At 44.1% G+C, this 27,707-nt stretch overlaps 3 protein-coding genes across 4 annotated transcripts in view; 2 read left to right on the top strand and 1 right to left on the bottom strand.

Annotated features, from left to right (window-relative positions):
* Positions 1 to 453: 453 nt before the first annotated feature.
* Positions 454 to 2,029, top strand: mrpl33 (mitochondrial ribosomal protein L33). The gene is made up of 4 exons (XM_037486063.2): positions 454 to 604; positions 1,011 to 1,029; positions 1,152 to 1,258; positions 1,636 to 2,029. The coding sequence occupies exons 1-4, from the start codon at positions 583 to 585 to the stop codon at positions 1,683 to 1,685; spliced, it is 198 nt and encodes a 65-aa protein (XP_037341960.1). The 5' UTR covers positions 454 to 582; the 3' UTR covers positions 1,686 to 2,029.
* On the bottom strand, positions 1,714 to 27,273 carry rbks (ribokinase). 2 transcript variants are annotated; one of them, XM_037486062.2, is made up of 9 exons: positions 26,557 to 26,654; positions 24,668 to 24,726; positions 18,945 to 19,077; positions 17,874 to 17,937; positions 17,440 to 17,502; positions 16,711 to 16,875; positions 12,045 to 12,136; positions 8,346 to 8,534; positions 1,714 to 2,398 (listed from the first exon to the last, which is right to left on the bottom strand). In XM_037486062.2, exons 2-9 carry the CDS (start codon positions 24,724 to 24,726, stop codon positions 2,225 to 2,227), a joined length of 939 nt encoding a protein of 312 aa, XP_037341959.2. In that variant the 5' UTR covers positions 26,557 to 26,654; the 3' UTR covers positions 1,714 to 2,224. The 2 variants fall into 2 exon arrangements, with proteins under 2 accessions (XP_037341959.2, XP_037341957.2); XM_037486060.2 differs by lacking the exon at positions 26,557 to 26,654 and adding an exon at positions 27,134 to 27,273 and having other exon boundaries at positions 1,761 to 2,398.
* Positions 26,822 to 27,707, top strand: part of babam2 (BRISC and BRCA1 A complex member 2) — a 58,402-nt gene continuing 57,516 nt past the window's right edge. Inside the window, exons 1-2 of the mRNA XM_037486059.2 lie at positions 26,822 to 26,940; positions 27,248 to 27,404. Of these exons, the coding sequence (XP_037341956.2) occupies positions 27,268 to 27,404 (137 nt within the window). The 5' untranslated portion in view covers positions 26,822 to 26,940; positions 27,248 to 27,267. The remainder of the gene's footprint in view (positions 26,941 to 27,247; positions 27,405 to 27,707) is intronic.

The following is a 27,707-nucleotide window of genomic DNA, read 5'->3' on the forward strand; positions in this document are numbered from 1 at the left end:
GAGAATAATCGAATAAAAATAAAACAAACAAACTGAAATAGATTTGTGTTTGGTGGGGTGGCGGTGTGGGGGTTTGGGAATCTTACATTATTAATATATCCTCAAAGAAAAAGCTTGGAGACCACTGGGTCTTTTACAATGCTGGCTGTCCTTCATTCTGTTATTCATCTGACTAAATCTACAGTAAATCAATGAGATGAAGATGTGTACATTTTAAAAAAGCTTCAGTACATGGGTTACTGTGAGACAGTTTGACAGCAAAGGGAAAAAAGATGAAGTGTAAGTCCTTTCACATGAAGTGTCCCTTTGAGCCCGATTGTCTGTTTAGAAAGGGGTAGGATAAAAACAGGAGTCCTCCATTGGCTCTAGGAGTATGTCTAACATATAATGGCAATAAACGGTTCCTGATTCCTGATGGATCTTGGAGTCAAACACAAGTCTTGTTAATCTGAACTTCTCCTTTAAGGCGACCCGGAAGTGATGATCGACAACCCGGAAGTACAGCCTTCCTATTGCGTCTCACCTTGGCAAATATTGTTATGTTTTAATGCTGTCTTCGTCTAGTGGCTTAAAGGCAACAACATGTTTCTTACCACCGCAAATTGTGGGTATTTAAATGTAACGTTATATGGCTGTTTAAAAAGTCGGTTGCATGCGCGAGCAGTGGAGTTTAAACGTTGCTAACTAAAAGTAGCATGTCAGTTTGCTAACCTTAGCTTAGCTAACGTCAGCTAACTTCGTGGCAGATGTTGTCTTTTAGTGTGGTTTACATTTAGCTTACGTGGCATGCTCTAAGTGTTTTTCATTTTATAGCGCTTTCAACTTCCAAGTGTCGTCAATTACGAATGTTGCGTTACGTGGCTGTGTAATATTACCCAGTGATTAGTTTGAGTTAAAATAGTGAGCTAACTATCTTCGCCATATTACTTGCTGTTAAAAGTGTTACGTCCATGCATATTACTTGTCTAGTTTTCTTTTAACCCCCGTCCTCTGCTTTCTTTACGTTTCAGTGGCCAAGGCAAAATCAAAGTAAGTGGAAATAGTAACGTTAAGAATGAGGTTATTATCTATATCTTCGCTAGTGTCCCATAGAAGCTTATAGCGACCACTGTCTGCCGGCTGAAATGTTGTCCAATGTGTTTGTGTGTCAGGACCATCTTGGTTCAAATGATGAGCGCAGCCGGGACGGGCTACTTCTTCAACACCAAGAGGAGCCGTCTCCGAGAGAAGATGGTGCTGCGCAAACACGACCCATTTGGTGAGACGTGAATGACCAGCCCTGCATGCTCCATGACGCAATGTGTTCGTCTGTGCTGAAAAATTAAAAATTGCTAAATGAGTTAACCGGATCATTTTCAGGATATTATTACATAGGTCAGGTTTGTAGGTTTCAAGCAAGTTATGCAAAATTACCATAGCAACACATCCATGAAATTGAACCTGCTCTGGAGCAGGGTAACTTAAATGATTTGGATATGCTTGCTACTTCCCCCGAGGTCAGAGAGGAGGGAGAGAGTGAGCGAAACGGGTACAGAGTCAGTTCTAGAGAGTAGGAGATGAAGAAGTGATCAGAGAGTGAAGTAGTGTTACAGTGAGGCTAGTGGTAGAATTTAATCAACTCTTTTGTCTTTGCAGTGAACAAGCACGTTTTGTTTTTTGAAAAGAGGAAGATCAAATCGATATGATAATGGACCAAAATATATGGACAACGCATACCTGCAACATTTTTTATTTTTGGTCGTGGATTATACAAGCTGCAATCAGTCAACGTTTCGGTTTGGCTGCTTGAGGTGTTGTCAGAGGATTTCGACTGCGATCTACAAAATAAAGCCTCTACTCTGCCGACTGCCCCAGAACGACTTGACACTTACTCCGACTCTGCTTCAAGACCACCATGGAGATTGTTGTTGGTTCAGTCAACTGTTTCCCAACTTGTAATTAAACTGGATATATTTTGTGAGACACCATTTATTTTAAAGGTAATAACTGTAACAATGTTTGTTCATTATTAAACCGTTCAAACCTTTAAGACTGTCACCATTAATGTGTATTTACATTCAAATTGGGGTTAGCTTTCTATTCAACTAGCATTGACTAAATTATAAACTATCCACAGGGGTTTCATTCAAGCAGCTCTTTTCATAAGACCGTTGGGTTTGTGTCCTCGAGAGCCGCTCCGGATGTGGTCCCCTATCGTTGGTGTCTGCTCGCTGGTTTGCTGCTCTCAGAACAGCTCAGCTGGTAGGTCCCTTTTGAAGGGGTAAGATGACTGCGTGCCAACAGCCTGCACGCTCACTCCTGCTACCCGATTGGCTCGGCGGGCCATCTCCTCCAGAGGCATTGTGGGATAATGAGCCGTGTAAAACGCCAGCGCTCCAATAAAACTGTCTCCAGCCCCCTGAGAAGAAACAGTATTACATAAAAGCTTGATTAGATTCCACCTGTAGTTCAAGCCGTTCCACTGCAACGCTGCAGCTGTGAATGACTCATAAGAATCATAAACCTCGAGTAGTGAGGAGACCAACCCTGACCCATGTAAACATGTGACAAGCCCAAATGTTACCATTTGAACATGTTTCATACCGATTTTGAGTTTAGGAACAAGGTAAATGTAAGAATTGAAACTACCTTTCTTAAGTATTCTTTTTTTCTTTATTCAATAACTGGTCAACAGTAGGGGGTGCTATGGCATTTGTGCTGTGTTCCTTCCTGAAGTCTCTACCCTTTGTAAGTCAAATGTTATCTGAAGTGAAAGTGTCTCACTCAGCTCTTTCAGAGCAACATCTGTACCACGAGCCCTACACGCCCTCCTATAATGCCAGCAGAATGATGAATACGATGGGGAAAGCGTCTTAAATGCAGTAGGACTTAGTGTGTCCTTTAATATTTAGAAAAGCAGACTACGTTTAATGAAATACAAGAAACAATGCAAGTCTTCAATGCATTATCTGTTCAAATAATGTTACAAAATGTAATTACCCAAATGGTTGCTAATGGACAAATTAGCCATGTATATTTTTTGGTATGGAGGGTCCGTGTTAGTCAGAAACAAACCCACAGAAATCCCCACTGGGTTCACACACTGCCGCTTTTATCACTTGTCAATTGTTACTTCCCCTCGTCTATTGATAGAGAAGGAATGTGCTGCAGTTGACTCCCGATGGGGGGGGGGAGGTGTGTGTGGTTGGCTGGATGGTGATGGAGGGAGGAGGGTCTCGTTGATGGGACGGTGTATAATGGTATGTGGCGAAACGTTCCTGTTTAACCGCGACTCTTCCCCCCCCACCCAGACGCTGGTTCTCACGAGCCGCTGCATTACTCACCGCTGCGCCTCTCAATGGAGTTCTTCTCTGAGCACCTCTATGAACTGCCTCCCCCCTTCCCCTCCAACCTCAAAGTAACCCTTTAAGTCAGGGGTATTGTCTATTGAGGGATGATTCAGTGACATGGGGCCAAAAAAAGGAAGACTACGACCCCGATCCAGGGTACGCCGGGGCACACGGAAGAAAACGAGCAAGACGAGACGTTCCAAACTGGTATTATTCAAGGCATTCAATGCTCAACCAGGCGGTGGATAGGAGCAATGTAGCAAACACGAGTGTTCAGATTTGACATTTCCAAAGCCATTATTGCATCCCCACCCCCCGTCCCACGCAACTGCTGTGACTCCCAGGGAGACGCTGGAAAGGGGGGGGGGATCAGAGCCGAAGCGATTGACAGGCCTGGTGCATTTCCACGTCTGAAGCCACGGTGTGTTTATGTCTCCTGTCTGGTCCGGCCCACAATACAAGGCCACCGTCAGGGGAAGCCGCCACACCAGTTTGGTTCTGGCCCGTCTCCCAGTTTGCACCGATGACTGGTGGGGTTGATGCTCGGAAACCCATTACCAGTGCAGTACGGCCAATACCAGCATTAAGGGCTGAACTGGGTAAGAGTAAAAACTAAAAATAGTTGTATATAGATATTAGCATATCAGTTAAGATAAATTAAAGAATATAAAAAAAGAATATATAGTAAAGAATATATATTTGAATTTGGTAATAGGAAATGTATTCTGGGCATCAGTGTCTGAATTGGTTCTGTATCACAGGGGCGAAAAAAAGGACGTAACGTTTAACCTCAACTGAATATTTAATGATCTTACTATGAAAACCGTGTATATATATATATATATATATGAGTAACACCGCTTAAGTATATACAGATTTACACAGAATTATTGTATATTCCTGCTCCAACAAGACACAAAAAGGTGCAGATTTTGAGGTGCACCGTGTTTAGGAAAAGGGTCCTTAAAAATGATCCTCAACCAAAAGCCTGGCAAATATTACAACGAAATAAATGATTCATTTGTGAATATAAATGAGTGTGTTTGCTTTGACAAAATACTGTTTTCCAGTACGTGGGGGTTGCTGTTGATTTGGTGAACACGTTAGCAAGGTGGCCTATAGAATACATTTTTACGTCATTTGTCCACCAAAAGTATCAAGTCCTCGGGTCCCCGCTCTGGACTTCAGGCCACTTGACTGCGCAGGTCACCCTCCGCCCTTTCTCTCTGTCTTCCTAACGTCTCCTCCGCTGAGACTGGCATGTGACGCTACCGGATCCAGTGGGTGAAGCTCAACGAGGCTGACAAGCGCTGCCCCCTTCAGCCCCCGCCACTGCTGCCCTCGACACAGTTTGGTGAAGGTTAGATCTGGGGGCCTGTCAATCAAGTGACACAAGCGCTCGCCGTGGATGAGCTGTGATGCTCTCGCCGGATCGTCTCCGTCCGCCGCGCCTTGACCTCGGTGCCGCTCTTCCGCCGCTTCCCCTCTGGTACTCAGACGGGAGTTAGGAATCGGAATGGCAGGTGAGAGGCTCCCCAAATGAACCAACCATGATTTAGGAAGTTCTCTGCAGTAGCAACACATCAGAGAGACGCTGCACCGGTTGCTTTGTGCAAATTTGACAACTTCCAAAAGGGGACGTGGACGTATAGTTTCCAGTTCAGTTTGATTCAATCAATCAGAAGCATTTATTTCTTACCCCCGATTTAGGGCAAATTCTAAAAATAATATAATAATAATTGTTGACTTGGTGTTGGTTTAACACAACAAGCACGAGCCAATCGAGATCGAAAGCTCTCCTTTTGTATGCATGAGACTTTCATTTTTCACTAGGGGAGTGACCTTTTTTTCCTTCTTCTTCTGACAACAGCTTTATTGGCACGTGTTTAGAAGAAAAATGACAGAAACGCAAGCAGCAATAACCTCCGCGGCTGTGCAGACAAACAAAAGAAGCGCACACAGAAACTCACAAGTCCGTCAACGGTAGAAAGCCCGAGGACAAAAGATGACGACAGCACCCCCAGGCTTTGATTGACAGGTGATCTTTGGAAAGTGCAGCGCAGAGAGCCCACAGTCGTGAGCGCTCGGCAGCAAAGACTAAAAACAGGGGGAGAATTAGGATCTCTTTTATTTGATTAATCTGCCCGCTGAATCTCCCGAGCCTCTGAAAAGCTGTGGCTGAGATTTCCCACCCGGAGGCCTCCTGCGGCTCCGACTCCCGTGTGCGGTTCTCTCCCGAAGCCCCGCGGCCCATCGGTGCGTCCCGGGGGGGGAGAGCAAAGACCCACCGACGGGTGACCCGGAGCGGCTTCCACGTCCGGAAGCTTTAAGCGGGACTTTGCGAACAGCAGGGGACGCGTTGTCTGAATGAGCTACAGGGAGACCATTCAGAGATCAGAAAGGCATTTAATTGGACCAATCAGAGCGCTTTGTCTATGTCCCCCTCTGTACTCTTGTGTGACCAGGCCCAACATCTGGGTTACCAAACGTTTTTACTCTGTGTTCATACTGATCTGCAGTCTGCAGGGTTTGGGGGAGTGCAACACTCAGGAGGTATTCTCCTACCTTTGGGCTTCTGGGAAGGGGAAGACTGGGAATACTTTGACCGTCCAGACCGAGCTGTAATGTCTGGTTTGGACGCCACTGTCTGCCTTCTTTCGCCCTCCACAGGAGACCTCCCCATGGCAATGGAAACTAAGGCCACCCAAGTCCTGCTGTCTAACAGCCACTGCCTGCACGTGTGTGTGTGTGTGTGTGTGTGTGTGTGTGTGTGTGTGTGTGCGCTATTCCCTCTCCTAACCGTCCAAACACACACACAAAAGAAAAACACGGCTCGGATCTCAGCGAGTGAAGCCTGAACTCAATTTAAGACAAAAGGGAGATAAACGGGTGAAAGGCTCAGGGAAAAGAGCAGACCCACACTAGAGGATTTAGTTTGTTGTTCATCCGGATTCAAGACCTCGCGATTTAAACGATCGCTCCAAGGCGGGCGCCACGTCTCAGGCGGGTCACACCGCGAGCGCACGGTAGGCGGACTTGTGTTGGTTTCCCAAAAGCTGAAAGCAGGTGATGCCATCCGCCGAGCTGAAACAGCGAGGAAACGCGAGCGACTCGCTGAGCTGGTGCCGTGGCCCGAGAATATCGATTCACAGCCCGATGGCAGCGGAGCCGAGGCGAGGCCCTGGTGGAGACAAGTCTCAGCATAAGTCTGGACCCAATCAAAGCGGTGAGTAACCGGAGAGGTGTGAGAGGTGTTGCCAGAACGAGCACACAGAATTGAGAAATGATCTTGATAACAACCTGTTTTTTTCCCCTCTCTAGTAAAAAAAAAAAAGAAAAAAAAAGGGCCTTACTGGAAGAGGGGATTATGATGTCCAAAAGAGTTAAACACTCAAGAATTTATGGGCCCTTCAAAGAACAGAGGGGGTGGGGGGGGGACACAGCGGGCCCCACCACAGCTTTCTGCTGACTGATGCAAGCCCAGGAGGTGAGTCACGGGAGGGGCGAGGGGGGAGGGGCAGGGGTGGCGGTTAAGTGCCGCTGGGGGGGGGGGGGGTGAGGTTGGCAATGTGTTTGTGCGGAGAGGGGGGGCGCTAGGGAAGGTCACAAGGAGACGAGCTGTGTTAAGTTCAGCTGAAGTTCCTCTCGAGACACACACACTCACGCACACACACACACACACACCACACACACACACACACACAAACACACACACACACACACTCACCATTTTTACCGGCTGTCTCCGCTTTTTCTCCGACTTCTGCAATGTCTCATGAGGCTTTCATGTAGAAACTAGGAGTGCGCACATGGAATTGTTTTCCTCCAGTTTTTACAATGATGGACGCTAAAAAGTCCTGAGGGAAACCCTTGAGTAAAATAATCCATTACTCATTGAAAGCGATCTTTAATCAGACCGGGCAGCCAGCGTAAGTTGAGATTAACCGCTCGGTGTGATGACGTTATTCGGCGCCACAAAAAAGCAACAACTCGAGGCGCAGGAAATGCAAACTTCAAGCCGAGGTTTTCTGTGACAAAGAGAAGCCGCAGAGGCCGGTGTGAAATGAGTCAACTCTTTAAAAAGATGAAAATCTCCTTTGTGGGGGGGGGAAAACAGCCGCTGGTCACCACATCCGTGTTGTGGAAGCGTTCCGCTTCAGCAAACACGCCGATCGCAGTACACGAGTCAAAAGCTACCATGTGACTTATGGAGAGAAATATGTTCCTTTGTTATTGCAAAAAGATCTATTTCAACGATTTTCCTTGAGAGAGATGGGCAGGTTAAAAGCATTTTCCATTTAAAGCGTTTTCCTTTTTCACAAACACCGTAAGTGCCGTCAGCCTTCCCGTCAGTCATAACTAACACACCTAAAAATAGGACATTTTTCAATTTTTAAACTTCAAATAATGATCTCATTTAAATTATTCTATTTAAAAAATGATAATTAACAATTATATACTGTGAATTGTATAAAGTATTAAAAAAAGATGGCATAACATTATTGTTTTGTATTGAATTTAAATGTTTGTAAAAAATGTTTGATATTCTGTGGCCCAATTTTCCTTATGAATGATCATTTCAAAGTTGGAAACTTCACATTTGAATTAACAGGAATATAACTGGATAATTATTTATTTTTTTATCTGTATTTACCTTGTTATATATGACAAAACAACATTTTGTTTTGTCATATATTGGCCCAACTCACGCTTTGTGATGGACTCAGACCGGGAATAATACACACATCCTACTCACTAGTTTACTGAAAACAAATACATTTGGTATGAATATAAACATGGCTTAAGCTTACCAATTAATCAAAATGCTCGGTAAGGACAAAGACAAAAAATGGTGAAAATTCCTGAACCTCCCATGAAAATGGGGATGTCTAAGGCCACGTGGTGAGATCTGGTTCAAACCTCTGAAACGTGATGATGTGCTTATGACACTACCGTATGACATCTTTTAAAGCAGGAATGATCCCCACACGTGTGTCTGTGTCATGTCACGCTCACCGTAGTGTCCACAGTTGCACAAGCAGTAGTTTGAACAAGTGTTGAGGTCAACCCCTGTGCCTTGACAACCACACAGCCTTGGGGTCCCAAAGTGATGATGACTGAACCACAGCCGCGCTTCAGCAGCTGCTGGGCGGCCTGACGTGCTTCCTCCACGTTAGCCACAGAGGAGCCAGTCAGCAGCTCAGCCTGCAGGGAGACCACAGGAGCACAGGTCAGACACACAAAACAAACAATACTGTGTAATCACATATAGGACACACTCTTATTTAGATGCTTATTCGGATTAGACGTCTTTGTTTCTTGGTCAGGCAGCTAAATTAATCCAAGGCTAGGAATGGAAATGAAATAAAGGTTGAAACCAGCAGCAGAGCGGGATACCTGGAGAATGCATTTAAAACCAAAACCAAGGATTGCAAATGAATTGTCAAGCCAGGTCTTTGGTCTATTTGCTTTAAATCACTGTATTGAATTAAGTCTTGTGATGAGTCAGCTCTTCTTTACACAGCGACTGTGGTCAGACGGACTCCAACACGTTCAGTGTGTCGAGGCTTCGATGGATCCGTCTGTGGGCCAAACGTTTCCAGAGAGTAGAGTGTCTGACTACGCCGGTTCATCTGGCTGCAGATGACTAAACAGTGACAAAAGCAGGACCCCCTGGCTGATGTTTGAGGGATCTTCAATGCAAACTGGAGAATCACAGCGGTTCTCTTCAGAGTAGAAAATTCTATCTGGACAATTCATAGAAATGCACACACCTCATTTACATTTCAGTGTGGAGCATTTCTCTACATCTCCTAAAGAAAAATAAAAATAAATATATCTGTTTCCCTTTTTAGCACAGTCAAAATGATACAATACACGTATGTGTATTTGTAGCAAGTGTATGTTAGAGAAGGGACAGTTTAATAGGGAATGTTTTCAGTTTTACTGTACATGGAATTTAAGTGATTGAAATAATTAAGATCTGTGGTTAAGCCAGAACAGAAAAACCTAATTTGTACCATGTTTGAATTTAATATTAACTGTAGTGCAAAGTCAGACTGAATCATTTATATTAACAGTAATACAGTTTATTTTATTTGAGAATGGAAAATGTTATTCTTATTTTTAACATGATCATATCATTCCTGACATTTCTTAATTTATATAGTTTAAGGGAAATCAATTGACAACTTAATTGATAACGAAAATGTCCTTTTCAAATGGGTTAACCATGACGGAAATAAAGTGAGAAACAATGTGTGAGATTTTATCAAATGGATTGTAATGTTTTATTTTGTGCACAATCTGGATAAATTGAGAGCTTTGCAAATTCTAACTGAAAATTGATCTAAAGAAAATGTAACATACTGCGATCTATCTTTGACCATTTGATGATTTATTAATATAATTTGAATAACGTTGTTGTCTTAAATTAGGGTATCTCTAATGCTTGCATTTCAAAGGAATGTAATAACTATATAAAAATAATAATAAAAAATAGATTAAACATAGAACACTTAGCACTTTTAAATCACATACTACTTGGATGATAATAATTACATTTCAGCAAGAGCAAAGACAAAACCACAGGTGAAAAAAAGTAATTTGATTACTGCTCCTGTGAACTGAAAAAAAGAATAAATTGAAACACACTGAAATCCAGTTGAATCTGCTGCAGTAAGTACGTGTTTGAAATTGGCCCGTCTATGAATACTGGCAGCATGTGAAACACAGGAGCTTGTCTCTTAACGCTTCCCTTAAAATGCGCGTGTGAGATCCCTGTCAGATCTGTGGAGGATAGCGACATGGTCCCATTTGGGCACGCGGCCCGGACATCAAAGATGATTCCCCTCACTATGAAGCACTTGAGTGGAGAATGTGGGCTGAGGATCAAAGACTACTTGAACTTTGTGAGACCACCCTCACACACACACACACCTGTACAGAAGGTGTTCCGGCCGTAAACCCCACACAGGAGGGTCAAAGCCAGACTCACGCTGGTGTTGAATGGGGGTCTGAGTATCCAATCCCCCCCCCCCCCCCCCTCCCCCTGCACCCTCTTTTGTGATCTGTCAAAGTGAACAATGACCTTGGACAGTTCAAGAATAAACCGTGTATGCGGAGCCCGCAGCGCAACCCGGTGCTGTCGGATGCCAAGAGAAAAAATAAAATAAAAAAAGAGCCGTTTTGTTAGTCATCGGCTTCGCACCAGGGCAGGGAATCAATCTACCTCCCTCTGTTTACACGGATATCACAAAGTTGAGTTATGTCTCTCACAATGTGCGTGAGCTTATCTCACACACATACGGCACAAAGCATATGCAGTAGAAAGCTGTGGACATGGTGGGTGGGGGCATAGGTGGGAAGAATGGGTTGTCATTACAGTCATTTTGTATATGTGCTAATCAGAGTTGACCAGGGCCGTAATTGGGATATTTTAGTGCTCTTTCCAACACATGACTGTACCTCCGTGACCTGGCACCGCTGCGCTCTCGTCAACTCTCCCTTTCATGTCCCCACACCTGGCTGAAGCTTCTCCCCGCTCTGCATCACCACATCAAATACAGACTCCCGGAGCAAACTAGCTTCACTTCACTCCACTTTATCCCCGAGGGGGTGGCTGACTCAGCCAAAGAGCACATCTGCCTTGTTGTCTTTTACTACGATTCACATCCGACAATGCCCTCGCCCCCCCTCACCCGTCGCTCGTCTGTCATCACCTGACAGTCGAGACACATGGAGCTCTTACCGTACAAAGGTGGCGAGATGCTGGGTTCCCTCGTCATACCAGGGGGCTTACACGTATTGGCTAAAGGCTACAGTGGGGCTATTGATGTGCCGACAGGGGTCATGACCCAGTTGAATCTCTGTGAAAACGTGTGTGTGGGCGCGCATTAGCAGCGCACACCTACTGATGGATTTGTTTTTATAGAGAAGAGTAAAAGATCTATTTCCAACTGCTCGACAAGTCCTCCAATGTTTCTGCTTTGCAGACATTTCAACAGCAGCTTCTGTTGATCGGAACAATCATGACTTAGGTTCACTATTTGCTAAGACAAAGGTTGTGTCTTTATGTCAAGGGAAAAGTATGTCCAGCTATCTTACTCCTAGCAGAGCCTGCAAATGTACTTTGGTTGGGAGGTTGGCTTACAGGTTAGGTAGAAATCCACTGAGCAGATGACCCCACTGTGTAGAAGCTGCTCACAGTACTCAAAATGGGTTAACCAGGCTCATACTCCTCATCCTAAAAGGCCTTTTGTCTTGACATAATATAAATGAAACTTGAAAATTAAGCATAGGGCTGCAGTCGTTGTGCCGTCCCTCATTGGTTTGTGGGCCCAGAAAGGCATTTGGTAAATATGGAGCAAACACGCAATTAAGACCATAAACTCACCAACTTCTAATCTGCAATGCCAAAACAATGCTGTTCCTTCATTTCAACATCTTCTACACACATCTGACTACAGACCTTTTTACAGAGACATCTGGAGACATTCAGAATAAGAGTCAATTTAAGTGTATTTTTGAACAACAAAAAAAATGATGCAACAACAGAAATCTGCTCAACTCAGTACCAAGGGTTGTGTTGTGTAAGAGCGGTTTTATTTTTGTGACCGTATACATGCTTGAGGACGAAGAGCTAATGTGTGAGAAAGCATAAATTCTGCTGTGACAAAAACAATGTCCCGTGTGTGTGTGTGTGTGATTCATCACCTCGGACTCATTACAGCAAAACACGTCGGAGGCTGTGTAGAATCCTGCATCCAAGTCTGCGATGGCCGGCGCTGGGTTGAATATTGTCTTCACTGCAACAAGAAACCAGGAGGCAATTCATTCCATTGACTGAATTGCAAAAACATTACAATTTACAGGATGCTCAGGACGACGCCGATCATTAACAGGCGTTTAAAGAACACAATTGTTCTCGGTTACAGTTGCCAGCTTGCATTTTAAGGAACACAATTGTGACAATGTCCCTCGCTGACACATTTCACATCATTGTCTTTCCATTTGCTAAGCTCTACTGTCAAGGTCTGACTTTCAATGTGAACAAAGGCTAGTGGGCCACCACTGGGGATTTCTCTCTCAGGCTCAAGTGGATGAGCGTCAATAAAAGGACACCTTTTTTAAACAATTAAATTAGCGTTCCCGGGGAATAGAGCAGAATATATAAAACCCTGGTGGAAACGGCGTGTGTCAAAATAGGGGCCACATAACCCTGCACCCGTGTGTCAGTGTGTGGGTGAGCGTGAGTTGTGACCCTTTCTCTGCGCGCCAGAAAGGGTGAGAGCGAAAGAGTGTTTGTCAGAAGTAATCCTCTGTACGTGTTGCACATCACTGTCTCGTGCATATTCATGAGCAGAGGGCATTAATGCGTCTAATACCGCCATTCCTGTGTATGTGTGAGGATAAGCCCGGCTTGACGAAGCAATCCATCCTCATATCTCTGTGTACAAAATAAAGCCTCACGCAAGCGAGCGCGTGCGTGAGGCTTGTGTGTGAGGGAAATATATGTTCAGCGTTGGTGACATCAAAGTGTGTTTTGCAAAAGAGTGTGCCTAGTTGCTGAGTGTGTGTGTGTGTGTTTGCGTGGGCACATGAGAGAGCAGCTGCGTGGGTTTGTGCAGGGCTTTGGCCACCTGGTGCTTTGAGGTGGATGCCGGGGTGCTCGCTCGTAAAAGTGGATGTAGCGTCTCTCTCTTTCTCTTTTTAAACAAACACACACACACACACATATATATATATATATATATACTGGATGTATACCCTACATGAGCCAAGCCTGTGTCACAAAAGAATTGATGTGAGGTTGTTTCTTACTCCTCCTCTTCTTCTTCTCTCTCTCTCTCTCTCTGGACCAAATTGCACCTCAGTTTCCATCACTTTGGTTTCCAAGGCAAGTGCGAGATCTCTGAAATGTGACGCCTCTGTTTTGCATAAAAGAAATGGAATCTCTGTCTGCCCCCCTCGGCCCTCAGTATCCGTTCCTCATCTCCTCCTCGTCCTCCACAAATGCTGTAAAATGTTATAATAATAAGGCTGTCATTATTCTGGTACAGTCCGTTGCTGCCCGGTCCAAACCACTTGGTTCTTCCTGGGAACGAGAATTCACAGTTCCATGGGAATCCAGGGGGCTGTTTTTTAACTTGCAAACGCTACCTGCCTCTAAGATTCATATTTCACTAATGACATCTAGTCTTTTGAGGGCCCAATAATGTGTTGATCCGTATATAGTCTATACCGTCACTACCGTCACTGCTGACATGTCTGCTGGAGACAGCCTTTCTGAATAACCTCCAATCCTCTGAAGACGCTAAAGTTTCCGTTGGAGCCAGCGCTCGGATATTAGCGTTGAAAGAGATGGAATTCAGGCCAAAAGTCTCAATATTAGCCAATCAAAATATGGGCAAATAGCAGTGAGGGTTTTGTTTGTTTGCCAGCGCAGTCATGGTACGTTGTACACTCTGCAAGTACTTCAATCTGCAGATTGAGGGCTGATACACCCAACCCCCTAACATCAGTAAAACATTTTAAGGTGCTCGGTTATTTCTGACTTAGAACTGGGGCGGACCAGGGAAATCCGACTGTTTAATTGAAACAAAGGAGGATCAATAGAGTTCTATGGTTCTTGTTAGTTAGTTCTTTAACTATGTTAGAAAGAAAGGAAAACAGAACGGCATCCTGAAAAATCAACGGCCACGAATCTTGATGAACAGAAGCCTGTTTACTTGCATATGAACAAAACTTTCAACTCTATTCCTTCAGCAGTTTTTCTCCTCCATCACATCTCTCCAACGTCCCGAAGGCGCTCGCTTGCATATTGTAACATTTGATGCTGACTGCGCCATCCTGATTTGTACTGTTAATTGGGATTCCTTCCACAGCCTACAGTACGTGGTGTGTTAGTGGCATTAACAGTCAGTCCTGACTACTATGTGAACAGGATAAAGACAGCATCCTGAAAAAGGCTTCCTCATGCGTTACTCTGTCTACCGCCAGCGATCGTGTTGTTATTTGTAGCTGTGGAGGGAACCGCTTTAGAAGCACAGAGACAGTCTTCCATTCACTGCTCCCTCATCAACGGCATGATTCAGGCACCGATGTCGAAGGCATAGACAATCATTAAGTATGCACACAAAGGGACTGCCGAGGATGGAAGCTTATCAATATGCGCGCCAGAGCAGCTTGTGTGAAATCTCTCATACACTGATGCATGAAGTAATCTGACTCTCCGATGCAAAGGACCTGCTAGTGTGGACGTCACGATAAACGGTGCGTCGTGGTCGGGTTACTTTGTTTTTTTTGCTCTCCAGATGTGAGTAAAACTGCACACACAATCACACACACACACACTCAGACACACACACACACACACACAGCTGCTGGGACAGATGTGGTAACACTGGGATGTGTGCACACTGAGTCACGTCTGGCAGGAGAATGTGTGTGCATGTGTCATGACTGGGCTTTTTCATATTTGCATAGAGGTTCAAGATCTGGCCGTGCATGGACTGTAAGACGCAGCCGGAGCGGCCCAGAAAGTACAGAATTACTGCTGTTTTGGTTCTGCTGTGGTCAATTTAGGAGGAAAGCTGGATGGAAAACAATGGCGGGAGGGTGGGGAACAAGGCAATCACAAACACTCTTGCATAGTCACACACACACACACAGTAAATGAGTCATAAGTGAGTGTGTGAAAGGGCTTTAACGGGCTCTAATTGCATCTGGTGAGAAATATAAAAGCGGCTTCTTGCTTAAACAAGGAAGAAGGGGAGGATTAATTGAGTTGCATTTACTCCTCAATTTAAAATGGTAGATGGTAATAAATACAGTATATGCATAGGTTTCCCTCTCAAAAAATCAGATGTAAAGGAAAATGAACTCATCCTGCGAGGGTTTTTCTGAGAGCTGGCATCTGTGCTGCTCAATGGTGACATTTGCGTAATTCGAGCGGCACTTCACCCCCGCGCCATTAAAATTATATCACCGTCGCCAAACCCATTAACACCCAGTTCTCTCCGGAGAACTCCATTTACGCAATAAGCTGGAGCAGCAGCGTCGAGGCGGCATCTTTGCCAAGGCATCTTCGCCCGCTCTGCCACTCTCTCCTGGTGCCACATGCAGAGCCTGATCCCGTGGTGCGGTCGACGTAGTGACGGAAGGGGGGGGGGGGCTCAGCATGGCCATCTGGGCGTCCCATCTGCAACGCGATTGTGGATGCGACTTTCAGTTCTGGCAGCCTGCGGCGAGCGATTACCAGGCGACAGGCCCCGATGACAAGGGGCGGGAAGCTCCCCAGACGCACCAAATGACGCGGACGCTCGCTAATAATAGGACGCTGCTGGGGATGATGAGCTCAGTAACCTGGTTAGCACCACAAAGGTGGCTGGAGGAAGGGACCACGGGTGGGCGATGGTGTAAAAATGGGCCTCGTATGCCGTTAGCGTTTAGTAATGTTTGTGCAGACGTGGTGGTTGACGTAGACGGCGACCAAACAAAACCCGCTCTTTGCGTGGTGGAGTGATGCAAGTCAGTGGGAGGCCTTTCACTGGAGGGAAGTGTAAATAGGGCTGACAAACAGAAAAGTCCCATAAGTGATTAAGATAGATCATTGGGTACTGTATTCAATGCGATTACACTCTGCAGCCTGGGCGTACAACCAACAAAGTGTTGAAATTGGGATGGTGAACGAAAACAAAAGAGATCTCAAGGGAGAAGTTACCACCACATCTTCAAGTGTCATTGCTTGTCGGTCTTCCCAAGAAAACCTTTGATATGAGCGGAGGAGAGCGCGTTAAGACAATCCAGCGAGGCTTACCGGGATTTCCCAGCGGGAAAAACATGTTTGCGAATAAACAGTTCTGAAATGTTCTCTGCATCTGACATTAACCACCATCAGCTACCAATCAGACATAACCAAGTGAGGCACAGTGTCAGGCTAGCGGATGAGCAGGCTTGGCCTGAGAGGAGCATTCTCAACAGGGATTGCAAGCGGGAAATAAAATGCATATAGTCATATTTTGGCAAAACATAATAATGTTTGGGATACTGAGCACACAGATGGTTGTGGATAACAAATGGAACTGGATAGAGAGGTTTCCATAGAGTTGACACTTTTTTTTGACGTAGATTTCCATACGGGAAGGAATACACAGCTCTCAAACACTGTGTGGTTACTAATTCCGCCAACATGCGCTCAGTTTTTCAAAAGAAATACTTTGGTTGTTGTATCACGATCAGGTAATCAGAAGTCCTGCCATAACCTGTTTACCTGTAACTTCTATGGTGAAACAAGGAGTCCTGGAAGACCACAGTTGGTTCTTTTCTTCCATCGATTTTCTCCCTACACCTCACCGTGGCGTCCAGAACACCCACTGACCTTTGTTTTCCCGCGCCATGCGTAGCGCACGTAAAGACGTCTGCGGGCAGATCTCCAGCTGGCACACCAGAACCTTTGCACGACTGACGGCTAGAAGAGCTCCCTGCAGCTCCTCGCCGCCCAGCAGCATGTTGGCACCGGCCACGATCACGATGGCGTTCTCGCCTGCGCGGCAGTGTCACATGGGACGTCAAAAGTCACGCTTCCATCAAAACTGTCATTCCATATACTAAATGTGTAGAAAATCAAATAAACCCACTTGAGAACACAGAGGGTTTGGGTTAGCATTGGTTAAGCTTTCTGCTTGGGCTTGTGTTTTCGTCACTTAATGAAATAACTTGACACATTTGAATTAACTGAACCCTTTTACACTATTGCAAAATGGCATGCGCACATTCTTTAATGACTTATTGCCAGTAGGACTTCAATTCTCTTTCAAAACACTGAGCCCTACTGTATTGGCTACAGGACAAAACACCTCGTATCGCTGCACATTGGAACCCGTGGATCCTCAGCATGGTGGATGCATTAAGTATTTGTGCTTGTGTGTGTGTCCAGGAATTATAGTCACTGGAACAGCGGTGGAGCAACAACTGTCTGTGATGGCATACATGTTTGTGTGCATTAGTCAGAAAGAGTTTGCCGCTAACACCCTTGGTTGTACATCTATGACGCCCATTACTTCAACTAAAAAAGAGCTTTTTGGATCCGAGCGACAGAAGCATTCACCTGCATCGTTGACAATAATGGAGGCAGTTCCCGTGGCTGCGTCAGGGGTCTGGCCTACAAAGTCTGAGATGGAGAGAGAAGATGAAAAGCACCCGTTATGTGCCTTTTTTAATTGAAAACTCCTCTGTTAAACCACTGAACACCATAGTAACGGACCGCTACTGACTGCTTGGAGTGCATTTGGCTCACATCACGGTTTCTTAGCTACGAAAGCGACAGACCGTACAAGTCGGATTTATGCACTGAACATAACTTTTGAAAAGAAACTACAAATCCATGTTTTGCCATTGGCCATAACAACAGAGAACCTTTCTAGCCTTGAGCCTTGAGTAACTAAAAGAACTAACAAGTATAGACTGTAAAGAAATCATTGCTCTGTGTGTGAACTTTCTATCTTCAACCCAGAAATGTTGACCAGAAAACAACAACTGTACCTGTGTGGACGCCATTGTCTTTGAAATTCTGAATGTAATTGTCTCCAAAGAAGTCTTCACCAACCTAAAAAAGATTGAAGGAAAAAACGATTATAACAAAGAGAGTGTCAAGCAGGGTCAGACTTGGTTAGCGGCAACTTTTTGAAAAGTGTTCTAGTCAAACCTCAGTTGGGTTGGATCTTTGTGTGGCCTGCCGGCTTACTGGCATGGTGCCGTCGGCGAAAATGTGCAAAAACCAACACACAAAGTCAACAAACGCATTCACGCGCAAACACACACAACCAGCTGCGCCAAGCCTCGAAGACACGATAACCCCGCCTTCCCGCCTCTTCATGCCAACCTCGCCTTCGTTTCCTTTCTCTCCATCTCCTCTTCCCCTGATCCGCATAGGGATGTCCACATCTGTAGCTACTTTGGGTTGTGGAAGGGTTCCCCACCTTGCCCCAAGGCGTCTACTTCGAACCCACGCTCTCCAAAAAACGTGCCAAAACACGGGCACTTCTAGCTGTCTGTGATAATGGGTTGGGCTGGTATTGGCTGCTTGGCCCCATTCTCTTTGAAGAGTGGCCTTCCGTCTTGGATGTTTTTTGACAAGACCGGGTGTCTATTTTTGGGTTCTCCCCATGCCCGGAGAGCTCCTCCCGCACTGGGTTGTTATCGATCGGGCCTCTTTGTTCTGACAGAGGTGGGGCTTCGGTGCTTTAGTGTTCAGGTTGAAAGGCCATGCTGAGCCTACTGATTGGAGACTCAGGGTTGTATGGTATGGGAATTTGCCTGTTTGAAGGCGTGCAAGTGTGGGTGGGCGTATGCATGCTGTATAGTATTGATCAAGAGAAAATGAGGCATGCAGAGTTGATGTGCTCAAGTGTGAACGAAGCTATAAGGTTTTCGGGAGTTGTTAGCTAGTTGGTGGTATGTGGTGGCTGACGGCTGATTATTTTTACTGGGTAAGATGTAGCTGAACCAAAGGTTGGGCAAACAAGAGTGCATCTTTTTAACTGAAGTGCGCAGATACGTGCTTGGATCCCCATCCAACAAACACTATAACAAGGACTGGATCCAGCGCCTTACCTTGCAGACCATGGCGGTTTTGGCCCCCAGTCTTGCCGCCTGTATGCACTGGTTGGCCCCTTTCCCTCCAAAGCCTATGAAGAACTTCTGACCATGGATGGTCTCCCCGGCTTTGGGTAGCCTTGGTGCCTGGCTGAGGGGCAAAATAAAACAGGCGTAAGTACATTTAAAGTAAATGTAAAGTAAAAAACATTGTTTGATTGGGATTTGAAATTCATTTCACTTTTCCTTCAGTCTCTTCACTCTATAGCTAAAAGTTTCCAAAATGCATCCTTCAAACTTTAAACTTGGTTAAGCTATTTATTTATCAAGGAAAATGACAATCCCAGACTAAAGGTTTTGGTGGTGTAGCTATTAGTCAACCAGATACAACCATAAGGCCTCCCTCTCAGAATGAACATAGTTCAGCTTAGGGCAATTGGCTCATCACTCCAAGATAGATTACCTACAGTAGACATTCAGTCAGATTGGAGGTTTCTCCAAATTTGCAAATGGCACATTTAGCCAAAACCCATCGATGTCTCAGCTTGACACTGGCCCCACCACTAATGCCTGACTCATCGGGGTTGGGTTGAAGTCCTACCCCTTCTCCATTTCTCCCCCTTCTTCTTCTTGAAGCACCACAGGTGGGTGTCTTCAGGAGGAGATGCCTGTTCCCCCTGATCCCCCCAATCAAGGAGCCAGGGAGGGGGGTGAGTAACCTGGTTGAGAGACAGCAGGCGGCTCCATACGGTACGTCAGGGCACGGTCTGGTGCCATGGGTTTGCGGATGGCAAAATGTTGTCATAAACCTGTTTCTCACCCTGTTATTGCTCTTTTTTTCACTGCGTGTGTGTGTTTATGGCAGGTGTGCTATTACAGTAAACCCACTCAATCCCAGGATTTCCAGTAACTGAGACGCTGGCGGCAAACACTGGAGGTTGCTCTAAATGCTGCTGTTTTTGCACTGGCGTGTGAAAACAGTGAAATGCCGCAGGCAACAGGATGTGAGGTCAGCGAGACTCAATTGTGGTGAGAAGCAAACAAAACAAAGGTTGGACACATGTAAATATGCCAACAAACACACACACACACGCGCACACACACACGCACACACACGCACACACACGCACGCACACTTGGCCAAATCTACCTGAAAATGTACATTTTGTTGGGGGAAACCACTTTTATCATCGTTAAACCTTCATACAGACTGTAAAGGTAGTAGATAGTTCATGTGCAACAGGTGAAGTGAACACAACGCGTAATCTAAGTAGCAAATATATATTAAAGTATGAATACATTCTTCATGAAACATCTAAGACCAGTCCTTGGTGTCCCCCGTCTTGCAAAAAGACCAGTTGTATATCACTGCATTATCTGAATGGTAAACCTGACTGCTGCCTGTAGCTGGCTAGCTTAGCTTAGCATACTGACTCAACAGTTAGCCTGTTCCAAAAGGACAAAATACACCTATCGGCCTATAAAGCTCACGGAATAACACGTTCGATAGTGTTAAAGTAAAACTCAAGGAGGACAGAACAATAAATAGTTTGACAAATAACCACTCAACATGTCTATACAAAACCTAGCTTTTCAGATTCTAGAGGAATCGCATGTTTACAGAGGTGTACATAAGCAAATTGTGTTTGGAGTGTCAGTCAGGGAGAAACAGCAATGAGAACCACGCCTGGTGGAATGTTTTACTCAATCTAGTACATATTCCAGTTTATCTGCTAGTCTTTAAATCTTTCTTCAGAGGAGTGCACCATGCTGACAGATAGGAGGCTGTTTGTCAAAGAATTGTAACAGGAGCCATTGGTACGACTTTCTCACTTTTTCTTCAACATAACTATTAGTAATTATTAAAAACAATGTTTACAACGTATTGTAAAATACTTTAGGATGACTAAAAAGGACCATAATTATTTCATAACTCACTGATGGGATTTATTTTTGCAAGCATCATAGTGTACCATTATTTTTACAACTCTTTCCATGGCAACAATCGTCATAATGTGATTATCAGTTACTCTATGTGCTCTCTTTTTACTTTAAGTCAAGTATAAAAGTATCATGTTCCTTAAACAACAATGCAACATACAAAACTAGCTTTCTTTAATGTGTTAAAGGAATTCAATTCATAATCACATCACAATACATTGCAAAAAATATTCATATCATTATAATATCCTAAGTAATGTATTGTGGATTGTGTATAACATGGTTGACTTTGTAAAATACTATAGATGTGTTACTGAGTTATGATTATTTTATGAAGCATTATTTACTATCTAAAACATCCTTTTTTGTTATCCATGCTTGTAACTTTGAATAAAAAGGTCTTTAAGCAGATTAAGAAGCATCATAAGCATGTTTTAATGCATGGGTCACTAATCAGGTTTTTGCCTTAAACTGACTTGTTGTGTGTCATGTTTGATATCTTTATTACATTTATTGAGGTATTCCTACAATTGTAACAAACAAAGGGCACAACTTTTGTAAATAAACGTGATTTGGCCAACAGCCAGCTCAAGCCGGATAACTGAATTCCTAAATAAACCCACCTACACATCGCGATGCCCGGACAGACACTTGGCTATTGTTGTCTGTGGTGACTACGCCAAACCGACAGCGCAGTTACGTGCTAAAGTGCAACCTCAGTGCGTTTTCTCCCATGGAACCCAAAAGGCAGCGAAGCAGGTGCTGCGATGGCGTGGTTTATTTGCTCTGGGCCTGGCTCTCGTTTCCCTCTCCGCCGTCTCTATCAAAAGTCATTTCTCAGCTGTCGGCGAGCAACGGGCAGAAACCAAATTGAAATACTGGTCGTTGGAAAGTGAACTTTGGGCAGAAGCTCCAGGAAATCACGGCAAGGTGAAGGCCTCTTCACGCGGAGAAAGCACACGGTCAATTTAAGCCACTCTTTCTAACAAGAAGTGTCGTGATGGATTACAACGTGTGTGGTTATTTTTGCGTGGTCCAACCGCTCGATTGGAGACACGTGCGTGTTGCTATTTTCTACTTGGCAGTCAGAAATGGCCTCTATCAGTGGGCATAACAGGCCACCTGTCAAACTGTTCTGTGTCTGAATTGGTCTGCGCTAATGGAAAGTCGGCACACAGATCTGCATAGAGTACAGAAAAAGGCATTTTGGTTTGAATACTTTTTGATGGAAATAATCATTTTTTGCTTAAAGATGTGTTGACATTGAGAAGAATTTTTTAATCAATGGACAAAATGTGCAACTGACCCAACCTAAAGTTGGAGCTCTCCTCTGTAGGTACCTGCATTGAGCTAGAGACACGAGGTAAAGTGTTCACTGTGCTTCGGCGGGAAATGATCCCGTGGTGCATTGGGGCTCTGCTGGGGAACTTCACTGAGCAGGTGACGCGTGTCTCCACTCGGTGGAGTGAGGCAGCAGGGGGCACTCTATGGCTTTGACAATGGGTTACAAGCCTGAGAGGCTCAGGTTTCCCCCTCTCTGTGCACTGCAGACAGCAGGTAGACGTCCGACCGTCTCACAGAAGCGAAGTACAGTCGCACATAGGGATCCGAGTTACACTTGTGTGTTTGTGTCGGTCGAGAATGTGACATGTGTGTTTTTGTGTTTGTGTGCCACTGAATTGTGCTGCCGACCAAACGCTGCCATGCATGTTTCTTTGAAGGCCTGCTAAAGTATTGCAACTACCTGCCCCTATTTGCATTCTGACCCTTATCCAAAAAGCCCCATTCCACAAACACACACACTCTTGCACACACACATGCTCTCTAAAAACAGGCCCTTTCCCGTTAGCTTATTAGGGTCTTAATTGGCAACGCCTGCTTTTCGAAGCAAGCAGTCCCTGCTTGAATTGCTAATGATCAACAAATCAAAAAAACTCAAATCAACTCCCCACCCCTCCAAAAAAAAATCAGGAGGGGAGGGAATATGTTTTTGATGAGTTGCAGTTCGTGGTGACAACTTGAGAGCAAACACACACAGAACTTTCCCCCCGTAAGCACATATTCTGCTGTTGTTCAGTTGGGACTCCAGGTGTTGGTAGCTGGTTTACAGTTATTTTTCTCACAAAAACACATTGGACACGATGTATGACACAATATGCCACACAGGCTCCAGCAGCCCGCTTCAGAGGCTGTGACAGGAAGAAGTGTCGGTGCAACGAGGCAAAGCGAAGACACAACATTACACCGTAAATGGATTCTACTCATCCATCTAGACTGTGTCATTCCTCACAAAGGTTACGGTAAATGAGGCTGACGAATTGTTTTTCAACCAACCCGTGGTGTTGCTGTTGATGACTAATGATTTGTGGGAATGGATGCCACTAGGCTCGGCAAATCTCACCGCCTATGATGGTGATGCAATGCTGACATTTTTGTAAGCAGCAGCCAGATCGTCTGCACACTTTGAGGCCTTTAAAACCGGGGGCCGATTTGCTCTGCGAATGTCATGTGTCAATCACTTGATGAAGGACTTGAGTGTTTTCCAGAGCAATACATACCTGCTGTAACAATGAATCTGTTCTTCTGACAGAAAGGATGGACAGATGTATATTTAAACCAGAAGTCTTCATGCTATTACGGCCTAATGGTCTGAAAGCTCTTGTACCACACAAGCTTTTAGATCGTTGGGCGTTTAGTATTGAAAAGGCAGCCATTATCTAAGTTTAAACCACTTCCTCTCTTGTCGTTACTGTGCAGTCCATTTCAATAATGGAAAATACCATTCAGCCTGTAGGGCATTTTTTCCACAAGCTTGGCATTTTAAAATAAAGTAGCCGATGGAAAATGGTGGTAAATAATTGGGACAAAGGGAAACACGTTTGAAGCGAAAGGCAATTGAGCGTTTGTTGGTTATTGCTGCTATGCCTCATGGATGGAGACATGGCAGGAATGTGGCCACGCATACTTGTAGACCAACCTGGAAGTCAGCATTGCATTGGTTCCCCTGACAAAAGGTCATTTGGAATTTTCCATTGGATTTTTTTAATATTTGTTCTGAAATGCCGACTGTATTTTGCCTTTAGCTAGTTAGCTAATTAAACATTAGCGCTACGGATTGGCTAAAATCACTCAACCTCCTTGGCTGACTTTCAACAAATACAAAACTAAAATACACTTGCATGTATTGCAGTACACACTGTCACGCTACTGAGCTGGGCTTACTAATGATTACAGCAATGCAATTTTGCTCTATGGTTTTCATCAAAAAGCTGATTTTTCAGTTGAATGCTGTTACGAGCTACATGCACACCTTTTGGCATATGGAAATGTTCTTGGTGAGACCCTTTTTAAATTAGGAACTGCTTACTTTTGTAACATTTCACCACAGATTATGGTCTTTATGTGAACATAATGAGAGATTTAGTCTAACTGATGAATTTACCACTTACGTATAGTTGCAGTATTTTTTGTGACTAAGACAAAACATAAGTTGGAGTCAGACAGCAAGAAGTAAATATAATTGTGGCTCTTCATATTGGGACGTCTTGAACGGGTCCAAAACCTTGAGCCTAAGACAAAGGTTTATTTTTGTAATACTTCTTCTCACATGATCATGAACATTTGCCCAATGTCTTGCTTCCTGTTGGGCCAAACTGAGGAAGCAAAGGAGTTTCCCGAACTGGGATTTAACTGGCGATTCTTTGCTCGTCCTTCTCATGAATCACGGGTGTATTTACAATCTACAACTGGTACACCTTGTTAAACAACTACCAGTGCGTTAGAGGAGTAAAGTTACTCACCTCACCAAGTCAGTCATACAGGAGCCAACCACCATCACATCAAAAGCCTCCTCAGACATCTGATTGAGACACAAACAGCTGTTATTTCTACTGCAATAACACTCATTTATTGACCTGGATCTTTGGATTAAATTACGCTGTGATGATTTGGGAGATTCTTGAATTCCTCAATCTTCCTCAATCTGCGTCCAGTTTTTTACTTTCTTCATTATTTCACAGTATAAGCTATTCATAAACAACAACAGATTAGCATAGTGGCCTTTTAGGGGCATTTCAGGCAAAATATGTAAATTTGTTTTCCCAAAAGCCTCCACACAAAAATTCACTTGATATTATTTATCTCCCACATTAGCATTAGCTTGACTGAACAAGGAATAATGTAAAAATAGAGCATTCATCGCTTCTGAGTTGGATGGGTTCCAATCTTATTGGAGAATGAGGGGGGGGGGGGGGGGCATTTCTATGCTCCTCCACGTGACTGCACCGCGGCCCAGCAAAAGTCTATAATTAATTCAATCCCCGGCTTGTATCGCAGCTAATACGAGTGTGTTAATCTCTTCAAATCTGTGCCGAGGCAGTGGAGGACTTGGAAAGCCTGGCCGCTGGCTGCCGGATGGCTCAATTCTCTCTTCCCACACCTCGCAGCATATTGTCTTCCCTCAGCAGGCATGAAGAGCTCGCCCAGAAAACCCTCGCCGTCTCCACTGCAGGAGAATATTTTGCAATCTGCATTGTTCAAAACCCCTAAAATGAGCAAATTCTACCCCTCTATTGAAATTTGAGTGTGGATTCACAATAGACACAATCGGTCTTCATAGACACAGAAAGAAATCCAAATGCATGAAAAAAAGAGATCATAAAAAGGTTCAGGTTCACATTTGTGGGGGAATGAAGAAAGCATTCTCTCGAAGGGCCGCATTCATGTGTTTGAAACCGTTTAGTCTGAAGGCTATTCCAAGTTATGTGAGTGGGATAAACTATTTAGACGCAGCCATAAGCATGTCCGATTAGGCTGGATAATGATTGTTATAACAATGATTTGACCATTTAAGGTTGACAAAAAAGTAAAGGGGAGTTTAGATAATGGCTATAATCATAGAAATACTCCTTTGATACTCGGTCCAACCAAACACACACACACACTTTTACAGGCTCTTTTTGTTCCAACCATTTCAGTAGACTCAAAAGACTAAACGTTGTAGCTAAACGTTGTACCAATAACGGCATTGAATTAATTACTCCACACCAGTAATTGCTTGACAATAATGAGCTTTACATTTGCTATGCCAGCCCTTTCCAATGAATACTTAATCATTCCCGGGAATTCTTACTTATTCTGAATCACCCCAAAGACAGTCAAATTTCATTTGCAGTCATGTGGAAATGCCACTGATCATATTGCAATAATTCCATCCCTTTCTGCTAATTTTTTATTTTGGTTTTTTTCCCGATTTGTCGGTCCGTTTTTTGTTTTTCTTTAGACTTGTGTACCAAAATGGGTGATACCTAAAGTATTGTCAATAAAATGCTAGAATAAATGGTGATGAGTTGTAGATGTATCTACACGTGAGCTTTTCTCCGGTTGTGTTCAAAGTCCTACTGATAAAGTTTAGTTTACATTTGTAGTATTTCCGCAGTGTGCTTTGCAGACAAATTATTTTTTCGTAAAAAAGTTGTTCAATTGTCTTCATAATACCAGAAACGGCAAATATTAAGATATATTTAAGCAAACTAATCTGAGGTTAGTTAACGTGTGAAGCATTTTTTTCAGTTGTGGTGAAGGAACACTGTGGAATACATCGCAGGAAAAGGGGAATATAACCTAGTTTAAAACAAAAACTAAAGTCGAATCAGGTGTGTTGAGACAAATTGTTGTTGATAATCATTACCTTGCATTTATGTTCTTGTAGAGTTATAACCGTCTATAACTCAAACAGCCAACAGAAATGTGACGGTCAAAGAGCAATATGACAGCTTTCTAACGTCACAGCTATTGCCAGATCCATTGTTGTCACTAAATCAATGCAATATGAATTTATTTTGGCCCATACTTATTAATTTATCATTTTATAAAATAAATAGATGTGTACGAGTTCTATATAACCGGAAATATGGCGCAGGTAGTGAAAACACGCACTGTGCTAACAGGCATTATTATAGACAGCTGAGTCCAGGGCTCCCAAAAGGACCCAAACAACATGTACCGGAAATGTGAGAGCTTGAAGTAAACATTGGAGTTCCTTCTTGAATTGTATGATTTATAGGTATTTCAGGTACTGTAACTCATACCACGTGTATCCAAAATGACAACGATTAATGAATTATTCTTTTACCAAGCTATTGTCTCAAATGGCGGGAATTCGACGCTCTTTTCCACCGAAAGCTATCAGCGGCTAACGATTTACAGTATCGTACAATTCGTACAATTCTGAAATGCTAGTATTAAAATGACCGTTTGTCACTTACGTTGACGTTAGATGAGACACTAGTTAATGTCCTTTGAATTGTCTGTGCGAATGAAAGGTTTGGTTGCGTCATATGCCACGTAAAGCATCTCCTCGAACGGTTGTATCTCCACAGGCACCGCAACAGTGGCTACAATGAACAACATGTCCCCCGAGGTCGCACTGCACCGGATCTCACCCGAGTTGAGGCCCTTGCTGTCCAGCGTTGTGCGGAATGGCCGCGTGGGACTCGACTCGACAAACTGTCTCCGTGTCACAGACCTCAAAACTGGGTGAGGAGCAGTCTGAGACCATCGATGTGACACATGTGAAACAAACACAGAGGTGTCCATTCAGTAGCCCTGAGCTTTACTCTACTGGGATGTTGCATTCAAGTGATGCATAAAACTACATTATACATTAATCTACATTTTTTGTTATTCGGCACTTTGGAAAAATTGAAACACTGGATTCATGTAAGATGGTTCAATATTTGTAAGCGGCATATATTATGTTACTGCCTTTCCAACGCCTTTTACACACAAAATCAACAACAGTAGTATTTTGAAATTTTCGATTCTTTGTGAGACAGGAAG

Source organism: Pungitius pungitius, chromosome 14, assembly GCF_949316345.1.
Source record: "Pungitius pungitius chromosome 14, fPunPun2.1, whole genome shotgun sequence".
Taxonomy (NCBI): Eukaryota; Metazoa; Chordata; class Actinopteri; order Perciformes; family Gasterosteidae; genus Pungitius; species Pungitius pungitius.